The sequence below is a fragment of the Telopea speciosissima genome, chromosome 11 (assembly GCF_018873765.1).
Source record: "Telopea speciosissima isolate NSW1024214 ecotype Mountain lineage chromosome 11, Tspe_v1, whole genome shotgun sequence".
NCBI lineage: Eukaryota > Viridiplantae > Streptophyta > Magnoliopsida > Proteales > Proteaceae > Telopea > Telopea speciosissima.
The window spans coordinates 50,054,466-50,075,618 of NC_057926.1; the positions used below are offsets into that span (position 1 = coordinate 50,054,466).

The 21,153-nt window shown below is 39.7% G+C and overlaps 1 protein-coding gene across 1 annotated transcript in view; it reads right to left on the reverse strand.

Moving 5' to 3' along the window:
* Positions 1-44: 44 nt before the first annotated feature.
* LOC122646477 (annexin D5) overlaps positions 45-21,153 on the reverse strand; it is a 30,246-nt gene continuing 9,137 nt past the window's right edge. Inside the window, exons 3-7 of the mRNA XM_043840042.1 lie at positions 15,501-15,646; positions 14,572-14,787; positions 920-1,135; positions 761-850; positions 45-562 (exon numbers count right to left, since the gene is read on the reverse strand). Of these exons, the coding sequence (XP_043695977.1) occupies positions 359-562; positions 761-850; positions 920-1,135; positions 14,572-14,787; positions 15,501-15,646 (872 nt within the window). The 3' untranslated portion in view covers positions 45-358. The remainder of the gene's footprint in view (positions 563-760; positions 851-919; positions 1,136-14,571; positions 14,788-15,500; positions 15,647-21,153) is intronic.

Below are 21,153 nucleotides of genomic sequence, written 5' to 3' on the forward strand. Positions count from 1 at the left end.
ACATATTTGGCATGGAGCTGCAGTTGAACCTATTGCCTTTTAACTCTGTTGCATCACTAAAGACTCATCAGAATTCAAATAACAAACCATCACACAGATAAATGCGGACAGAATTTACAACAATATATTGAAGTTTAGTTTCATCATCATACATACAAGAGATGATTACAAACACTACACATACAAAAGATTATTACATAGTTGTCAAGCAAGTCAAGTAGTTAAGATAAAATAAGAAATGATAATTCAGCATGACCAAAGACTAATGCATGACACTCCCAATATACAACATGTTATTTCCACATAGATGTGCACAAATTCCCAGGATGCTCTATAATCTTTACTCTACAATGTTTTACTAAGCATTGGGACCCAAAAGATTAAGAAGAAAGGCTCTGTAATGACCCGAAATCTCCGAGTGAATTGCATCAGCCAATGTCTTCTTGTATTTCTTCTGGTACTCGGCCTTTATATACTGCATATCAATCTCAGTCCTTGTGACAACTACCCTTGTTAGTGTCCTTTCATCAGTTCCCATGCCTTTCATTGCTTTATGTAGCACCTGCAAAAGTTTTCAGGGTGATAGAACGCCTTCGTAAATTGCATTTTTGGTGGCATATAGAGATTAGCAAATAAAATTCTATAAAGGCATGAAAACAGAAACATACTTGCTATCTGCCAAAAGTAATACAGCAGTGCCACATTAAGAGGTGAAAATTAGATACCTATCCCCACACAAAGGGAAAATGTAGGAGGATACCTTTGTAAAATACTTTGCAGGATTTTCAGCACATTGTAGGATTGTCAAAAGAGCATACTCAAATTTTCCTGATGTTTCGCTCTTTATTGCCTGTAAGAGGTAAAACCTGTTTAATACTCACAGCAAGTATACAAATTGGGCACCATTAATGATGTTTACCTTTTTCAGTGACTTCCCATACATGCTATGGTAAGCAGAATTAATAGCAGCCAACTGTGCTCTGCTCCGTTCACTGAAAATTTGAATGAATGTTTTCTCATCAGTTCCAAATTTCTTCTCTCCAGCTTTATATAAAGCCTTGGCATCCTTCTCCGTAAAGGTCTGATCAACCTCTGGACCTTCATAACGTGGCTTAGTTACGTATGCAAGCAGCATCTGCAGAACAGAATTTACATCAATGTGCAGAAATTATAGGAAATTACCAAAAAAAATCCATTTACTCTTTCTAACCATACTTTAGAAGGAAAATAATCCAAACTGACAGTGCAGCAACAGTGCAATTTTGACGACTTAACAATTGATTACAGCCTTGGAATATTTTATAAACACACAAACATGTGAAATAAGTTCTTTGGGGTCCAGGGTGGTGGTGAAGATGAAGGAGAAGCTGGGGCTCCACCAAGGTTTTCAAGTATCGGTATCGCATACGTATCGGTGGGGTATTTTAAGAGATGTATTGTATCATATATTCGTATCGTATCGGAGATACGTATCACACGCTACAGATACGCATGGAAATGGTAAAGATACACATAGAAATGCACTTTTGGAGCAAAAAACAATATAAATGAGCAATATTTCAGTTTGTTTCCTTGATTTGATTTCTTTTTCAGCAAGGAATCAAAGCCCCAAGCATGAAATTTGAAAGATGTCACAAAATTGAAGTTTTGGGTGAAAACTTGTCCATCCAGGTGTTGTTAATGCTTTCTGGTTTCTAGAATCACAATTCTAAAGTCACATGTGCCTTTTAATGTGCGTATCGCAATGTATCAAGCTATATTGGCCGATACAATGCGATACATACCGATACTTTAAAATTTTTTTCCAACCCCTAAATTAATTTTATCGAGAGTATCGGAACGTATTGTATCGCACCATATCGGCCAATACAATGCGATACTAATCGATATACTTTTTTTCCCAAAAAAAAAAAGACGTATCTCATTGTATCGTATCGAAACCCTACGATACCGATACTTATCGGCCGATATGAAACAATACAGTGCGATACTTAAATTCATGTGCTCCGCAGAACCATTTGGTGGACTTAATTGACCTAAATGGAAAAATAACCATCTGCAGATTTCAACTTCTTCTTGGCACTGATAAAATGACAGGCAGCCCCATGGATGCATATCAGACAGGATGAAATCAGATAGATTACATGCCATGGAATCCCAAGGTGGATTCACTGAATATTTGAACAACTTCCTTCAGTAACTATAACCCTGGGGTAAGGATGCCATTCCCATCCACATAAAGGATTCCAATTATTAGAAAGTTTAGAACATAAAGAAATTAAGTGGAATGTTATCTTGAGCTTGAGATCAAGAAATTCCAAGCTTCTGACTCATACCTGGGAAACAATAATTAGTTATATGTGGCTTGGCATCTTCTTAGGGAGAAAAATATGAAAATAGTTAGAAATTATTAAAATAACATGAAAATTGAAATTTGCCATTGAGAAGCCGCCACTAATATAAGTTGGTTTTTAGGTTGGGAATATAGGTAAGTGAAGGAGAAGAAGATGGAGAAGAAGATGGAGAAGAAGATGGAGAAGAAGAAGAGAAGAAGAAGAGAACAAGAGAATGGAGGAATAATATTTCGGTTGTAACTTGTGTGTGTGAGAGATGTCTCTCCACAGCTATATTGATTCTAATGTAGTCCTAGGTAGGAGTAATCCCACTAGGAACCAGGGTAATAGGATCTCTTAACAAGGCTGGCCGATTGGGACAGCTTAGGCTAATTAGGGCAGAATTAGGGTTATGGTTAGGGTTTCAACTTAGGGTTTTATTTGGTAATGATGTGCAGAATTTTATGAGTCTAATGGTACAAGTTGGATCAAATTTGGTTGAGGTTGGAATTCTAGGGTTTTGGGTAGGATGCCTTATGAAAATGGACTGTTTGTAAGATCTAGGGTTTAGGGGCAGATTTTAGGAAAGAGGTTTATAGGGTATTAATGGGCAGGTCTAGGGGGTTATTTTGGTATAAAGAAGTTAGGGTTTGGGAAGGTTTTAAAATTCTGCAATTTAGGGCAGAATTGGATTTAGGGTTTTAATGGAGGTTAGGGTTTGATGGATGGAGGGGAGTTTGTACTAGGTCTAATGAAGGGGAATGGCTGGACAGATTAGAAGAAGAAGGTTTGAAATCAAATCTGAGATTGAAACTTACTGGATTTGCAGAGATCTTCAATGGTAGCAACTTTGAAGATGAACAATGGGGTCTCCCGATCTACAAGATGCAAGGAGATAAGTAGCAGCCCCCCCCGATCTTCACAATGCAAGGAGTCGATTGGAGATCCACCAATCCCTTCACCTTGATATTACTCACAAGGCAACCTTGATATTACTCACAAGGCACACTCACGATGGAGCAAAGGCAGCAACAAAGGCAACAAGCATAAAGCTGAGTTTTTATTAATCAAATTCGTGTTTAATGCTGGCCTCCCTTACAAACTTATATAGAAGACTCAAAAATAGACTTAGACACTAAAAAGGAATGGCCTAACCTTATCCCTAACCTATTAGGCAACTTAAACTGACTAGGAAACCCAAATAGACTCAAAATAGAGTCCTAATGACTTAAAACAACTTAAACCACTTAAAATAAAGAAGATTCCCTAGTAGCCAATAGGATATAAGAACCTCTTAGCCAATAGGATCACTTCACTTAAATTAGACCAATTGAACCAATTGGATGCAACCAATTTAAACCGGTTCAATTAAAAACACAAAATAAAAACAAAGTATTGGGCTAATCCCGTATGCAACCTATATACCCCCATTTCAGGCCCACTAAAGTGGCCTAATACATAGAAAACCCTTGGGAACAAAGGCCCAACATATATATATATCCCAACCCTACACTTATTCCCAATGAAACAAGCCCTATTTGATGATGAATCTGCATCAACTCTCCCCAACTTGAAAAAATTGGCCCTCGAATTTTGTAGTGATGAGGGGGAATCAACATGTGATCAGCCGCTTTGACCATCCCCAAACAGAATTTTGGTGAAGCGGAACATTGGGGATAAAGTCTTCAATGCGTGGAGCGTTCTCTTCAAAGAACCATAGTGGCATAACAAACTCTATGTGCTCGACCTCTTCAAGAACAACATCTTGGATGTCAATGATTTCTTGTGGAGTGTTGTCAATCACCACTTCATCTTCCATGTCCTCACCTTGTCTACTTTGCCCTCTTGATAGTTTCTTCTACCATTGTGTGTTGGACCTCCACATCAATTTGATGGCCAAGCTTCTCAACCATGATCTCAACTCTGGTGCAGCTTGGTCTACTTGAATTTCTTTAGCTATAGGTTCTTGAACCGCTTTAGTAGAATCTTTTGTTAGTGCATCTGCCATAGGTGACACTTCAAACACAATCGATGTCACTTGCGTTGAGTTGACATGTTCGGCAGTCCTTGTGGCTGTACAATCGATGTGGTCACCTTTGGTTGTAATCCTTTTAGAGTAAACAAATGGTATAGACGCGTTGTCGATCGGTAGGACACACAAGTTGTTTTCCGGTTCAATCCAACCTTGTCGTCCCAACCAATTGCAACCTATCGCAATAAAGATCCTTGGAGATGGTACCGCTTACACCAAGCACCATCATGATATGAAGAACACCCAAATTCAACACGACTTTACCTGTAGGCTCGATGCAAATCTCTCCCGATTGGGACAACATATCCACCACAGATTGTGAAATAATGTTGTTACGTCTCCTCTCATCAACAACTAAGATGGCTGTGCTCCCATTGGGTAGACGAACTTGGGTCTTGAAAACGAAGGGAGGTGGGTCTTTCAAGGCTTGGTTGGAGCTTCCTCCGCCATAGCTCGATACCAATTTAATGTAGTCCTAGGTAGGAGTAATCCCACTAGGAACCAGGGTAATAGGATCTCTTAACAAGGCTGGCCGATTGGGACAGCTTAGGCTAATTAGGGCAGAATTAGGGTTATGGTTAGGGTTTCAACTTAGGGTTTTATTTGGTAATGATGTGCAGAATTTTATGAGTCTAATGGTACAAGTTGGATCAAATTTGGTTGAGGTTGGAATTCTAGGGTTTTGGGTAGGATGCCTTATGAAAATGGACTGTTTGTAAGATCTAGGTTTAGGGGCAGATTTTAGGAAAGAGGTTTATAGGGTATTAATGGGCAGGTCTAGGGGTTATTTTGGTATAAAGAAGTTAGGGTTTGGGAAGGTTTTAAAATTCTGCAATTTAGGGCAGAATTGGATTTAGGGTTTTAATGGAGGTTAGGTTTGATGGATGGAGGGGAGTTTGTACTAGGTCTAATGAAGGGGAATGGCTGGACAGATTAGAAGAAGAAGGTTTGAAATCAAATCTGAGATTGAAACTTACTGGATTTGCAGAGATCTTCAATGGTAGCAACTTTGAAGATGAACAATGGGGTCTCCCGATCTACAAGATGCAAGGAGATAAGTAGCAGCCCTCCCGATCTTCACAATGCAAGGAGTCGATTGGAGATCCACCAATCCCTTCACCTTGATATTACTCACAAGGCAACCTTGATATTACTCACAAGGCACACTCACGATGGAGCAAAGGCAGCAACAAAGGCAACAAGCATAAAGCTGAGTTTTTATTAATCAAATTCGTGTTTAATGCTGGCCTCCCTTACAAACTTATATAGAAGACTCAAAAATAGACTTAGACACTAAAAAGGAATGGCCTAACCTTATCCCTAACCTATTAGGCAACTTAAACTGACTAGGAAACCCAAATAGACTCAAAATAGAGTCCTAATGACTTAAAACAACTTAAACCACTTAAAATAAAGAAGATTCCCTAGTAGCCAATAGGATATAAGAACCTCTTAGCCAATAGGATCACTTCACTTAAATTAGACCAATTGAACCAATTGGATGCAACCAATTTAAACCGGTTCAATTAAAAACACAAAATAAAAACAAAGTATTGGGCTAATCCCGTATGCAACCTATATACCCCCATTTCAGGCCCACTAAAGTGGCCTAATACATAGAAAACCCTTGGGAACAAAGGCCCAACATATATATATCCCAACCCTACACTTATTCCCAATGAAACAAGCCCTATTTGATGATGAATCTGCATCAGATTCATTAGTAGAAGTAAAGGAATTACATACACCTCCCTAAGGAGGTAAACAGTAAAAAAGGGAAAAAGATAGAAATTACAAAACAGGGCAACTAGTTAACAGACTAGTTCCCAAACTACCCTTAGAACATAACTACTAGTAACTCTAACACTCCCCCTCAAGCTGGAGAATATATATCATGCATTCCCACTTGCTTAAGAGTGTACTAAATCGAGGAAAAGCAAGAGCTTTTATCAAGATGTCCGCCACCTGATCACCACCGCACAAACGGAGTACAAATGTGGCCAAAATCAATCTTCTCCTTGATGAAGTGCCTATCAACCCCAATGTGCTTGGTTCGGTCATGTTGAACCGGATTATGGGCACATCGACAAGAGCCTTGTTGTCACAGAGAGTCTCATAGGCCTTCGAGCAAATCCCAGCCTGAACAAGCCTTTTCAACCATATGAGTTCACAAACACCATGAGTCATAGCTCGAAATTCTGCTTCTGCACTTGATCTGGCTACAACATGCTGTTTTTTGCTTCTCTAAGCAACCAAATTACCTCCCACAAAGGTACAATAGTCAGAGGTAGATCTTCTGTGCTGTAATGGAGCCAGCCCAATCAGCATCAGTGAAGCCTTCCACTCTCGAGTGATTGTGTTTGGCATATAACAGTCCTTTCCCTAGAGAAGACTTCAAATACCTAATAATGCGGTACACAGCATCTAAGTGGCCACTCTTGGGAGCATGCATGAATTGGCTCACCACTCCCACTGCATAGGAGATATCCTGGGCGAGTCATAGCAAGATAGATAAGTTTCCCCACTAGCCGTTGGTACTTTCCCGCATCAACCAAAGGAGAACCACAATCTTCTCCCAATTTATGATTCTGCTCAATGGGAGAATTTGCTGGTTTACAGCCTGACATCCCTGTCTCTGTCAACAAATCAAGGACAAACTTCCGTTGACATATGTTGATTCCTTTCCTGGTTCTTGATACTTCAATCCCTAAGAAGTACTGCAAGGGACCCAGATCTTTGATTTCAAACTGTTGTGCTAGGTAGTTTTCCAGTTTACTTATTTCAGTTACATCATCCCCTGTGACCACAATATCGTCAACATAAACAATGAGGGCTGTGATAGTACCATGGCCCCGTTTGGTAAAGAGAGTGTGATCAGCTTGACTCTGGGAATACCCATTTCTCAGAATAGCTTGTCGGAAGCGCTCAAACCATGCCTTGGGAGATTGTTTGAGACCATATAGTGCTTTCTTGAGAAGGCACACTTTCCCTTCAGCTGAAGGCATTTTGAAGCCAGGAGGGGTTTGCATGTACACCTCTTCTTCCAAGTCACCGTGAAGGAAAGCATTCTTCACATCTAACTGGTATAAAGGCCAATCATTATTAGCCGCCAAGGATAAGAGGACTCTTATAGAATTGTGCTTGGCCACAGGAGCAAACGTCTACTGATAGTCAATCCCATAGACTTGACTGTATCCCTTGGCAACCAACCTTGCTTTGTATCTTTCGACACTGCCATCAGATTTATATTTGAGTGTATAGACCCATCTGCAGCCAACTGGGACACGCCCCTTAAGAAGGTCCACCAATTGCCAAGTACCATTCTTCTCAAGGGCCATCATCTCCTCAGACATAGCTTGTCTCCACTTTGGGTCAGACATAGCATCGATGACATTCCTGGGAATAGAAGTTGTAGAAAGAGCAATAATAAAGGCCATACTTGTGGGAGAAAGAGCATCATAGGAAATAAACTGGGCTATATGATTAGTGCAAGCTCTTTTCCCTTTTCTAACAGCAATAGGAAGGTCTAAATCACAAGGAGGAGAAGGGATGTCACCTGACTGAGAGTGATGAAGCTCAAGATGTGGATCTGGATCCAAAGAGGACTCTTGGTAGGTTTGCTTTCTTTGATTATGTACGCCTTCACCCTTTCTGTATGTAATGTAGTAATCCTTCTCCTTACTAGGACCACTTTCAACCACCAATTCTGTGTTCACATCTGATTGAGATTGATCACTAGTATTAACCACATTCACAGTCCTGTGTGTACCAATGTCAAACATAAAAGGAGAGATAGGAAGAAGAGAATGAAGAAAATCAGTAGCCTGTTCACTTCCACACTTCTCCCCCTGAAGAGGATGCTGAGAAGGGGCAAAGAAAGGAAGAGATTCAAGAAAGGTGACATCCTTTGAGATAAGACACCGGCGAGAAGAAGGATGATAGCACTTGTAGCCCTTGGTAGTAGAAGAGTACCCAAGGAAGAGCCACTTGAGAGCTTTGGGATCAAGTTTAGTGCGGGCAGATTTGTTTACATGCACATAACAAACACAACCAAAGACCTTAGGGGGAAGAGAGAAAGCTGAAACTTTGGGAGATAAAATGCCCAAGGGAGATTTGTAGTCAAGAAGTTTGGTAGGCATGCGATTGATGAGGAAAGAAGCAGTGAGAAGAGCAGCGGACCAAAAGGTTTTGGGGACATGCATACCAAACAAGACTTCAGGTGACCTCCAATAAATGGCGATTCTTCCTCTCAGCAACCCCATTTTGTTGGGGAGTGTCAACACACGCTAGCTGATGGAGAATGCCATTATCAGTAAAGAAGTTTTGGAGACCACTAAACATGTATTTCCCCCCTTTATCAAATCGAACAACTTTGATTCGGGTGTCAAACTGAGTAAGAATCATCTGATAGAAGGTTTTAAACGCATCACAAACATCGCTTTTATGTTTCATCAAAACAGTCCAAGTAGCACGAGAGAAATCATCAATAAAGGACACAAAATAACGACAACCAAATAAAGAGGTAGTAGGAGAAGGTCCCCAAACATCAGTGTGCACAAGATGAAAAGGAGCAACAGTTCTATTACCATGATATGGATAAGAAGAACGACAATGTTTGGCAAACATGCATGGTTCACATTGAAAAACATGAGAAGAAACAACAGAAGAAAATAAGTGAGGCAATTGTTTCCTCATTACAACAAAAGATGGATGGCCAAGATGCCGATGCCATAACATAACAGACTCCACAGAACTACTCGCAGTATGACCACACACATAAGACTGAGCTGTGGGCAAAAAAGGGTCAAAAAATAAAAGGCCTTGCTCTTCACGTCCTCTACCAATAATCCTCTTCGTCACCAAATCCTGAAAAAAAAACAGTAAAAAGGAAAAAATGTGACGGAGCAATTCAAAGATTTTGTCAAGTGACTCACAGATAAGAGATTAACTGTAAGGTTAGGAACATGAAGAACAGAAGAAATAGAAATAGACGAGGTTACAAGAATACTACCCTTACCAGAGATGGAGGATAGGGAGCCATCAGCTATTCTAACCTTATCCTTACCAGAGCAAATGGTATAGGAATCATAATTATGGGACGTACCAGTCATATGGTCAGTAGCACCAGAGTCAATGACCCAAGACTGGGCTACAGTAGAGGCTGAAGTAGAGACCTGTAAGGCCGAGGATGATGAGGAGCTAGCTACAGAAGGTGTAGAAGATGTGCTAAGCTGTGACATGACCCGTCGAACCACTGTCTCCATAAAGGTGGTGTCATCCGGTATAGTATCTGCCTCAGTCATCACAGAGTGAGCTCGGGCTCCCCCTCTATGGCCACCACGACTACGTGTGCTAGGAGGACGACCATGAAGAGACCAACACCGATCCTTGGTGTGTCCAGTTCTCCCACAATGGTCACATTTAAAACGGTCCCGACCAATACTATTGGCACCCACTGTCTCTACTGTGTGGCTACCTCTCGGCTAGGCCCCGGGCCACAACCACCTCCACGGGTGTCGCTAGAAGAACTGGAGTTGAGGGCTGACCTCTTAAGAGAAGATACAGAAGCTGGCTCCATAGCAACACGTCTAGTCTCCTCACTCTGTAAGTAACTACAGACCTCACTAAGAGATGGGAAGCGAGACAGGCCTAAGATCTGAAGTCTAATAGGCTCATAGTCAGGATTCAGACCACCAAGTAAGGTAAAGACACGCTCTTTTTCAAGAGTTCGGTAGACCTTAGCTTCATCCTCTGGGTCCTTCAAGTGAAGATCTCTGTAGTGATCATATTCCTCCAAGAGGGCAAGAAAGGCATTATAGTACTCAGAAATGGTCCTATCACCTTGTCACATGGAGTTGATCTTTTGGTGAAGCTGGTAGACCTTGGCAGAGTCACCCACCCGATCATAAGTTTGTGAAACACTGTCCCAGATGGCCTTGGCAGTCTCCTTTCTTATAAACATCCGTCCAATCTCAGGGCTCATAGAGAAAATCAGCAATGTCATGACTGTAGAATTGTCGGCTTCCCATTGTTCATAAGTAGGTGAGGTAGGCTCAGGAGCCGTAATGGTACCGGTAATATAGCCAAGTTTCCGTTTGCTTCTTAGTGAAAGCCTTACGGAGTGTGACCAATCCAAATAGTTAGTGCCATCAAGTTTCACAAAGGAAATCTGTGTAGGCACATTCTCATAGACAACTGGAGGAGCTATGGGGAGAGGCTATGAGGTAGCGGAACCAAGTTCAGATGTAGGTGTATCAGCCATAGTGTATGGGAAATAGCACTTGACCATAAACAGATAACAGCCAGCAAGGGGGAGTGCACACTCAACCCACATAAATTATCCCAATACACAAAACAGAGATTCCAGCAAGAAAAAAGCTTCACTCCCACACTCCCCAATAAGAAAAAGCAGCTTAAACAAGCTCCAATACTCACATACAGATATTCATAATCACTTCTCAACCAGACAAGAAGCCCAACATACCCTAAATGCAAGAACAAGGACGATACAGCATTATCGGGCTTGCCTGGGCAGAAAATCTGTCACCACGAAACTGAGGTGGGCTCAAAAGATGCTCTCATCCATCAAAGAGGACCACAAGCACAATAAATAGGACCCCTGTACGATCCTAGTGGGCTGGTCCAACAGTCAAACCCATGCTGAAATGAAGCTGAGCCATGGATTCAACCTTGAACTGGCAGAAATCTGGGCATCAGAACAGTTTCAACGAAACTGAGCTATGCTTAAACAATACCTTCATTCATCAAGGAGGCACACTTGGAGCATAGAAGGGACCCTTGTACGATTCTATTGAGCTATTCCAAGCTCCAAAAAGATATCGAAAGAAGGACTCGAGATGGTCTCGCAACCTTGAATCGGCGAACACCAGGCTGCTGCTTGGTTTACTTGAAAATAACTTCCAAGGAGCTCCACACTATCTCAAGGACCATCTTCAATCACCAAATAGGTTGTAGAAAACCTATGTCATATTACTTCAGCAAAGGATTTACATATGAACCTCTTCTTTGAAATCCTAGAACTCAAAGGCTTTCAAAGAGAGGGAAAAAAATGAGGAAAAGAGTGGTGATACGACTCTCCAACCTTTTGGCTTTGATACCAAGTTGGTTTTTAGGTTGGGAATATAGGTAAGTGAAGGAGAAGAAGATGGAGAAGAAGAAGAGAAGAAGAAGAGAACAAGAGAATGGAGGAATAATATTTCGGTTGTAACTTGTGTGTGTGAGAGATGTCTCTCCACAGCTATATTGATTCATTAGTAGAAGTAAAGGAATTATATACACCTCCCTAAGGAGGTAAACAGTAAAAAAGGGAAAAAGATAGAAATTACAAAACAGGGCAACTAGTTAACAGGCTAGTTCCCAAACTACCCTTAGAACATAACTACTAGTAACTCTAACAATATACCCAGTAACCACATGAGCAATAGGCACATCCTTCAGAAATTATGTCCATCATACCATGGAAAACAGTTACAACGTCCTTGGGATAACTAATCAATAATAATCAGTTTTCACACTTTTAAAGAGCCGATAATGTAATTAATATGATGATTAATCTAAAGGATACTACAAATGGCCAGCAAGCAAAAAGCTTCTCGAGGTAAACCTGGCTTGCATACTGAAGTAAATTTTCCTGAATTTGATCTTCTAAGTTCTAATAGAATCCCACTTATCTGCTCCAAAAGCCTCCAAATCATTTAAATATAAGACTAATCTACCAGTTCTTAATTGTACAGTATTTGCCTTCTCAGAATCTCTTATACTCGCTCACTGACTGCTATACCTATAGTCCTATACTAAAGCCACTTAAATAATAAGTGGTGGCTTCATCATGATAATTCAGCAATTTTCAAATGAAGGCTATGACGAGGGAAAAGCAGGGGAAAAGAACTTTTCCAAAACATAAAAACGTATAAGCTCATTGATAGAATAATTTGCTCAACTAATATCCAGGATAATTACAACATACAGAATCAAGCAATTGATGCATACCTAATAGAACAGGGAATCAAGCTGTAAACATCAAAATTTTGGACAGTTTTCCTCTTAAGTATAATAAACAACGCTCGTTACAATGACAAGCAGAGTTTAATTTTGGTAACAGTTGTAAAAACATTTGCTCAAAACTTGACCTGTAACAATTTAGCCTTCAGCACTCATAAAGGAAGGAATCTCCTACACATTATTATGGTGATACTCCTTTTCCGGAATAAAAGAATCAGACATGAGATATCAAGACCATTCTAGCAAAGTGCAAATTTACAATTTAAAATTTTCAACCAAGCTCGCTGCCAAATTCTTTACCAAAACTATCTCCCCCTGCCCCATATTATCCAAGTGGCGGAAATGTTTTTGGAAAATTAATATTCATCCACGATTTAAAATTTTCTTTTGGCGTGTCTTACATGCAGGACTACCTGTCAGAGCTTATCTTTCGAAATGGATGCCCGTCGAGACTACATATGTTTTCTGTGGTTTTAATGATGAATCAATTTGGCATTTTTTCTTATCATGTGATTGGACTAAGCGTATCTGGACTTCTGGCCCCATCGGATTGAGAACTAAGCATCTCTCCACCCCCTCATTTACTCATCTTTGTGCTTCCATCCTAGGCTCTAATACCTTTGACAAACAATCTATGATTTGGTTTTTTTCAGTTTTTATTATTACAGTTATTTAATTTGGAGTGTAAGGAACAAAGTTATTTTAGGAGCTTCTAAGGCTGACCCTATGATGGTCCTTCGAGATGTGTTGAAATGGACTTCTGATATGAACGTTCATCCTCCTTTCAAATCTATACCTGACTTGGTATCATCACAAAGCACACACCTTCCAAACCTTCTTTCAATAGCTGCTAATCTTAAAATGCAATTTCCTGGTTTAATTGGCGCAGGCATATATGAACCAGACCTTAGAATAACAAGTTGGACTTTTTACATTTTGATAGATGGCCAGGGTGTTCTAAAAGATGCAGGTAGCCTTCCAACAAAGGATGCAAAGGAAGCTGAGCTCTATGGACTTCTTCAAGGATGGAATTGTGCTATGAAGGCAAACATTAGGATCAATCAAGCTTGGTTTTGCAACAAAGATCTTGGCAATCTATTTCATCCTACAAACTCTCTACGTCTTCCTTGGAATCTTGTTAATAGCTACTTTGATCTAGCTGATGCTACTGAAAACTTTACTAGTATAGACTTTAAATGGTGTAACTATGTGGATTGTCCTCTTCTTTCTTTGTAATCTTTTTGCTTAGTAATATAATCTTTTTTCCATTTAAAAAAAAAAAAAAAGAAGCACTGCAGAAGACGAGAAGCTGGGGGAAAACAGAAGTCGAAACAGAAAAGAAGAGAAAAGGGGGGATGACAGTAATCAGAATTGAAGATTAAGAAGAAGAAATTAAAAAAAAAATAATAGGAGAGATTTGAAACAGAGGAGACGAAGGCAGCAGAAGAACCAGAGAAGAAGAAGAAAGTGGGAAAAACAAACTCAGAAATCGGAACCGTAGAAGAAGAAAATAAGACGGAATATAAACAAAAATAAATAAATAAGTTGGAAGAAGAAGAAAAGGGGTAAAAAAAGACAGAAGAGAAGAGCAGACCTGGCACTGGTCGACGGTCGCAGATCTTGGCTGCATGCAACCAAGAGGGTCTCTCCGTCCAGCTCCACTTCTTCTTTCACATCCACTCTTTTCCCCTCTTCTTTTCTTTCCTTTTTTTTTTCTTTATTATTTTTTTTTATATTAGCATGCTTCCATGTACCATAACTGTGTACATACATCTATCAAACAGTCAGAAAAGCATTATTCTACAACACACACACACAAAAAAGTCAAAAAAATAAGGCGAGAGCACACCTTGCATTCCAAAAAACACATTGTCTCCTTGGCGACACCTTGACAACAATGCATCAACATACCTACTTGAGACACTTCACTTCTTTAACACCTCCCAAATGTGTTTAAAAATAACAAAATAAAAAAAGGACAAACCATGTGAAAGAATCAATTTACCAAAAACAAATGCCCATGCAGCATATTTGATAATGGCAGAGGTAATTAATTCAATTTGATCGACTATTCATGAAAGAGGCTGGTCATCAACAAAACATCTACAATTTATGAACTAAAAAAAGAATACGTGTGCATGTGAATCCTTTTGTAGAAGGGGAGAGAGAGAGAGAGAGAATGACCTTTTTGTGATCACCTGAGGCGTGATTTTCAATATCATGCTCAAGGTACCCACCAAACATTGCATGGTAAGCCTGTTTAAATTGTTGTATCATAGAAGGGGTACGAGAACATATTATTTCAGTCACAGCGTCCAGATCAATGTTCCCCGTAAATGACTGCCTCAGTATAACTGCATCACGCCCCGCTGGATGATGCATCCAAAGTGAAACTGCTTTCTGAGATAGGCAATAGATCAATTAAATGAACATACACCCAAAATTCAAAATCCAATATTTTAGATTCTTATTTTGAGACACTACTAACTCCAATACATTTGGACAATTCATTTCAGCAAAATACCACTCATGTTGGAGACAACAACACCTGAGTATGGGTGTGGAATACACACCATATCCCCCAAATCCATACCCTTCTTTTCACTGAATCTATTCTGGATGCATTACACGTCCATTGTTTTGACAACAGAACATGCACCACCTAGCATAAACTATGGAATGGCATTATTATAAGGCCACTATCGTACACCATTTAGATTTTCAGTACACAATCACGTTTTGAGTCCTGGATATCAAATTGCAAGCTCATAGTTGCTGCATTTGCAGCTAAATTTTTTCATTTTAAATATAAATAATGAATGTATCAAGAATATCAATTTTCTCTCCCACGGAGACATTATATATAATTATTCTGTATGGTGTATCAATGATCTGTACCCTATTTGTGGGCCCATGATTCCCTGTATCCTTTGATTTAATGGGATGACAAATTTGACTCGGGACAGATACTTGAATCCAAAGCTACAAAACCTAGTCGCAAGGTAATCATTTACCCTGTTCTGAAACTTTTTCTTATTAGTAATCAACAGAAAACAATACGCATTACAAGTTCTTCCCCACAAAAAATTGGCAAAGATGACGTCTATAGATACCTTGACATCACCACTAAGCTCTGAAGACAGCCGTTTCATCAAGTCATCAGAATACATTATTCTATACTCTTGTTGGATGTAAGATCGCTGCATTGCATCACGATGGGAGAGAATATTGATAACTGCCGCAGTGTCACAGCCAAATCCTGAAAAACATTATCAAAAAGCAGACAGGTCATAACTACTTTGTTGGGACAAAATTAAATCCCAAGTTTTCAATTAATCAAGGAGAATCCGGTAAATCATTTCACAGTTTATAAATTCAAAAGATATCTATTTCACCTTCATGCAAGAGATTACTAAGAGTTGAAGTGTATACATCAAGCATATAGGAGTCTAGGCTATCTCGATTAGAATATTCCTTATTCTAATTGAGATACCTACCTCTCCTATGTGTCTTCCTTTATTTTTCTAGTCCTAGTCCTAGTATGGTTTCCTTTTTTTAACTATGTTTCTATTTTGTGATTCCTAGTAGGATTAAGAGTCTTTGGTTGTATTCTGAAATAGAGGTTTTACAGAGGGGGGGGGGGGGGAGGACAGCTTTGCTAATCAAGATAGCCTAGACTCCTATATGCTCGATGCATACACTTCAACAGTGAGCATGACCATATCGGTCACACCAAGTAGAAATTCCTGCACCTAATCAGCATTCTCAGATGATCTAGTGCCCTCTTTTTCTTCTTAAAGAGCAGTTATATAAAGATATTTGATTCAGCCTCTATCTCATGCTAGAGCAAGTCTAATTGGGAGATAAGCACTGTAGGGATAACCCGGTGCAGGTCCCACTTTCATAGGGTCTTGAGAGAGGTGAAATCGAAACGGTCCCGAGTTACTTACCTCTAATATTTTTATTTTTATTTATTTATCTTTTTTTCATAAAGTGTCTGCTCTCAAGACTCGAATGATCATCTTCCTGCTGGCAGCCGAAGCTTTTTACCATTGCACCAATCAATGGGCCCTTGGTAAACAGATCACAAGAAAAAAAACAAATTTTCATCTCAGACACCACATGAATTTATTACACCATATCTATACCCTTGTGATCTAGTGAAACTATTTAGAGTCTATAAGCTAAAAAGTTTTTATCTGTAGTACTGTTCAGTTGGCGGGTAACACCCACTATGGAACTCAGGCCAACTCTGAACAGAGGGCTAACAACAATTGGACTCAACTCTATATGCAAGGTTGTTTTGTTGGCCTGGTTAAACTAACAATATCACTTGTTAAATCCAGCTTTCATGCATATAAAGTATCAGAGAAACCTAATTTCCATTAGCTAGGGTCTCAAAATGAAGTCCAACCAGTCAGTCCATGACTTTTGAAGAATTACTCTGTACCAAATTAAGGTACAAATTATTTCATGCAGAATTCCTTCCTTCTTCTGTCTCATTTCAATATTTTGCAGGAGTCAATAATAATCAATAATTTTCAAAAACTAGATTATCAGATAAGTGATTGCATGGAAAGCCGATTTCCGTTTTTATGGCTATGTTAAAATATACATCAGCATCCTAATGTCATGAGGGGTGTAAATGAATCAAGCTCAGCTGAGCCTTTCCCAGATCAGCTAAGACTCCTTTAGCTAGAAAAGCTAAATCATGAGCTCAAGCTTGGTCAACAAGCCAAAGGAAAACCTGAGACTTGGCTCATAACTCAAAATTTAAAACATATATTTGAGTTGATTCATAGCTGAGGCCGATGTCATTCACAGAGGGAGAGTAGATCAGCATTTCCATTCTTAAAATTGAATAAAGTTATCATTTCTCTATGACGTCTAGGTAATAAAATATTTTCAGGAACAAGCAAATCATAGTAGTTTTCACTCCCAAGTCCCTCCCCCAGGACCCAACCATATTCTCATATCTTGCAATGGATCCATCAAAATCATTCTAATCAATATATATTTTACTCAGTATTATTAAATGGTGAACAGGAAGATTCCCAAATCTTTCAAATGGAGTGTGCCTTCGGGTGCAGCCCTTCCCTTAGCAGTAACCGGGGTGAAAATCGCAAGCCCCAGCCTAAAGCGTACCCCATCTAATGCTGTTGGTTTCCCCCATACCTTGAGAAGAAGATCAATGTACCAACGCATCTGAGTTATGCGAATGCTAGTGCTGGGAAAGACATTCTACAAGCATAAACTGACAAGTTTCGGACCAGGTCTGAAACATGCGATTTCCGGGTTAGACAGAAGCCTTGCCAAAGATCAGGAATAGAGGTGGAAAGTTTGTCATAGTCAAATCATCCTTTGCAGTATACTTTCATGTTTCCTCTGGTTTAGGGTGACCCCCTTTACTAAACAAAACAAGGGACAAGGGCAGTGGCTGGGTCTAAGAGGAAATGGAAGGAAACTCATTTAGGAAAGGCTTTTCTATTCATTCTATATTTGTTAGGTGCAACTATTCGATCTCTAATTTCATAATGCAAAGCAAAGCATACAGCTGATGAAAATGTTACCAGGGTGGTCCCTCTGGACTAGAGAATTTCACATTGCCAGGTTGACTGACCCATTTTGCAGTTGTCATGATCAAGGGTTAGCTAGAAGAAGTCTCTCTTACTCCTAGAGAGTTACAAAATACGAAGTTCTTTCTTTCGATCTCTTCTTTCTTCTTTAGTTTACTGACAGTTCATCAAAACAATTTTCCAAGATTGCTTAATCGAGCACAAGATACACATAGTTCACCTATTCTTTATATGGTTGAAACTAGACTGGTCAAAATTGGTCGAAACTTGGTATTTCTCGGCCGAAACTACTGAAATGTGCAATATATGGTCGAACCTGACTCGTACCAAGTTTCATTTCGGTTTCTTGGGAAACCGAGATATCTCGGTCAAAACCAGTGGTTTCAACCAAGTTCTTGAATCATAGTCAAGCTTAAGAGCAAGCCAAGCTAGGTTGCCTCATTCAAACTTTACTCATGTAACAGAATTATTATATCAAGATATTAAGTAGGAAATGGACATTTAAGTGTATTCAATTTCTAATTTTTTTAAGCTCTTAGCAGTTCATTGGTATCCCCTCCAAGACTTATAATGATTCTAAGTGACATGAAGGCCATAGATATAAAGAACCTGAACTTCAAATTTGGGTCAAGAAGAGGAAGCAGATGAAATTAAAACATCAAATGAGAGTTCTGTGTTCTATTTCTCATTGCATTTACAATGAATTGTGTTTAGTACTTGCAACAGATGATTACAGTTAAAAGTATTCACAACTTAGTCTTTGTAACATGATTTGTTAATGTTCAGAACCAACAACTTTACCTGTGTACAATCCACAATTTCACACAACAAGAAGCACTATGGCAATCAGTGATTCTACCCATAAATTGTCTTGGTTCCAAAGCAATCACTTGGAGGATTAATAATACTTATTCAGAAACTGAATATATTAAATGGAAAACGTAAAAAACATAGTTCCTCTTAGGCTCATTTTGGATCTTGGAAATCCAAATTCCAAACTGGCAACGATTGGTGCAGTTTTATGGATAATCACTTAACATGTAAAGGCATCATGGGAAGTTCAGACGTTCTATACATCCAACTTGATTGATCATTTGATTGGATAATTCAAATCTCTGTCAAATTAGTGGATGTTTCAAGTTTCAACTCCCATCAAACATAAGATTTGCCTATCATTAATAAGATCTAAACTGCCAGCCACAACTAAAGCTAATGCTAATTTGTTATGCATACAACCTAAAATAACGAGTTAAAACTCCAAGGATCCAAATGGACACTTAGTTAATGTACAATCGCAAAATAATGGAAGGCAGGCCTTGAACTGCCTAGAAGGTAAAAGAATTTATGAAGAAGACAATATCTTGGTCTGACTAAGCAACTGTCTGTATAATTCACTTATGAAATGTAGTAATCTGTATTTGTAGGTCCATAGTTGAGTTTTGCACATTCCAACTAATGCCCTGAAATATTCTTATGCCACAACATGTCCTATTAGAAGGATTCAGCTCTTTTTCCTTTTCTTCGGCTTCCTCCCCACCTCTCTAAGGAGGCACAGTGGGGGGGTAGGCTAAAGCTACCTGACCTTAAGTAACTAAGAACATCATGAGTTTCCCATTGTAAGTGATCTCATTAACTTTCTCGGCTGATCCAAAATTTAAAGTTCTTATTTAGTGGTTAACCTATAGAAGGTTGGTTCCAACACAATCATGCACTCGTTGGATTGAACAAACAGGTGATATTTTGTAACTAACATGTACAAGAACCTGTCTTAACACTCAGTTCAATTTTCAATGCCAAGGTCAGAATTTCCAATTCTACTCCAGTTCCCCCACACAAGTTTCATCAATTATCGGAAGTTGGGACATCTTAGTGTTCTTTATTACCCGTCAATTTCTTGCAAAAGGGAGCCCCAACAGTATTACCTACTCTCTAACGCAGATTCTTTTTCAAAAATTTTCATAATAATATGCAATGGACCTTCTAGTCTGTTCATGGTTTAAGATTCCACTTAGGTATAACCACACATCAGACTCTTTTCAGACATCCATTACTGTGATAACTGTTCTTGGGAGCTAGATGCATTATCTTTTATTGTCTTTGCTCTTGGACATAGGTTTCAAGCAGAACCATGTGAATTGCTTGTCTCTTTGTGCATTCGTCGCTATCAACCTAAGGTTGTGATTGTTACAACAGTTTGGCAAACCATGGATCCATCAAGTCCATCTACATAGGCATTAAGTGAGACGTGAATGAATAAGTTTGGAAATCGAGGACACTTGTGTATTGTGGAGGATAAGTTCAGAAACTTAAAATAATCTTATGGTGATACGATCATAGGTGGGGGTTATTGTGTTGGGGGTAGATGGGTAATTTGCTAGAAATAGGTTATCGTTGGGTTAGTCTGTTAGGGGTAGATGGGTAATTAGCATGTTAGGGGTAGATGGGTATTTTCGTTAGATATGGCTTATATAATGTAGGAGGATCGATTGTAAAGGAATCAAGCAATTTTATATGAAATCTCTCCTCTATCTTTGTTTATAGGAGGTTGCTGCCCTCGAAGCAGCTTTATCCCCTTCCCTTTCCCCTTCTGCAACCCCATCTTCCATTATCTTCCCCCTCTCTGTAACGTAACCATTACATTGGTGCCTTCATTGAGAGATCTTCCTCCACAGCCAAGGAGGGAACTCGCTACAGCAAGAATGAGGAGACAGCGACGGTGCAGCAGTCCCTGACCAAGCTCCACTTGTTCCTCGACTCCATTGATGCTAAGCTTCGCTGTCTCTTCCCTGCTTACGCTGCCTTAGCCCCTCCACCTTGTCCAGTTGGCTTGGTAACCTTCTCTGGGTTGCCTGTGAGAGCCGAGGTCCCGGCAACATTGACGGAGAAGAACCAGGCGTTTGGAGAGGAAGAAACCAAGGACCATGAAGATCCACCAATCACGAGCTCTATGGAGAGTCCAGCCCCTGAAGCCGAGCCGCTTCCTTCTTCGATCCCTGCTGTCATGAACCAAAACCCAGTTGTTTCAGCGATCATGGCATCAGATCTTGGTTCCAGCGTTGTTACTGCAGGCCACCCTCATACCGATCGAGTCGACCTCCAATCCGTTCATCTCACTCCCTCCCCTGTTCCCTTTGTTGATTTTCTCCTCACCGTCACAGGTTTTGGTTGCGTTCATGGCCTCACCGGTCTA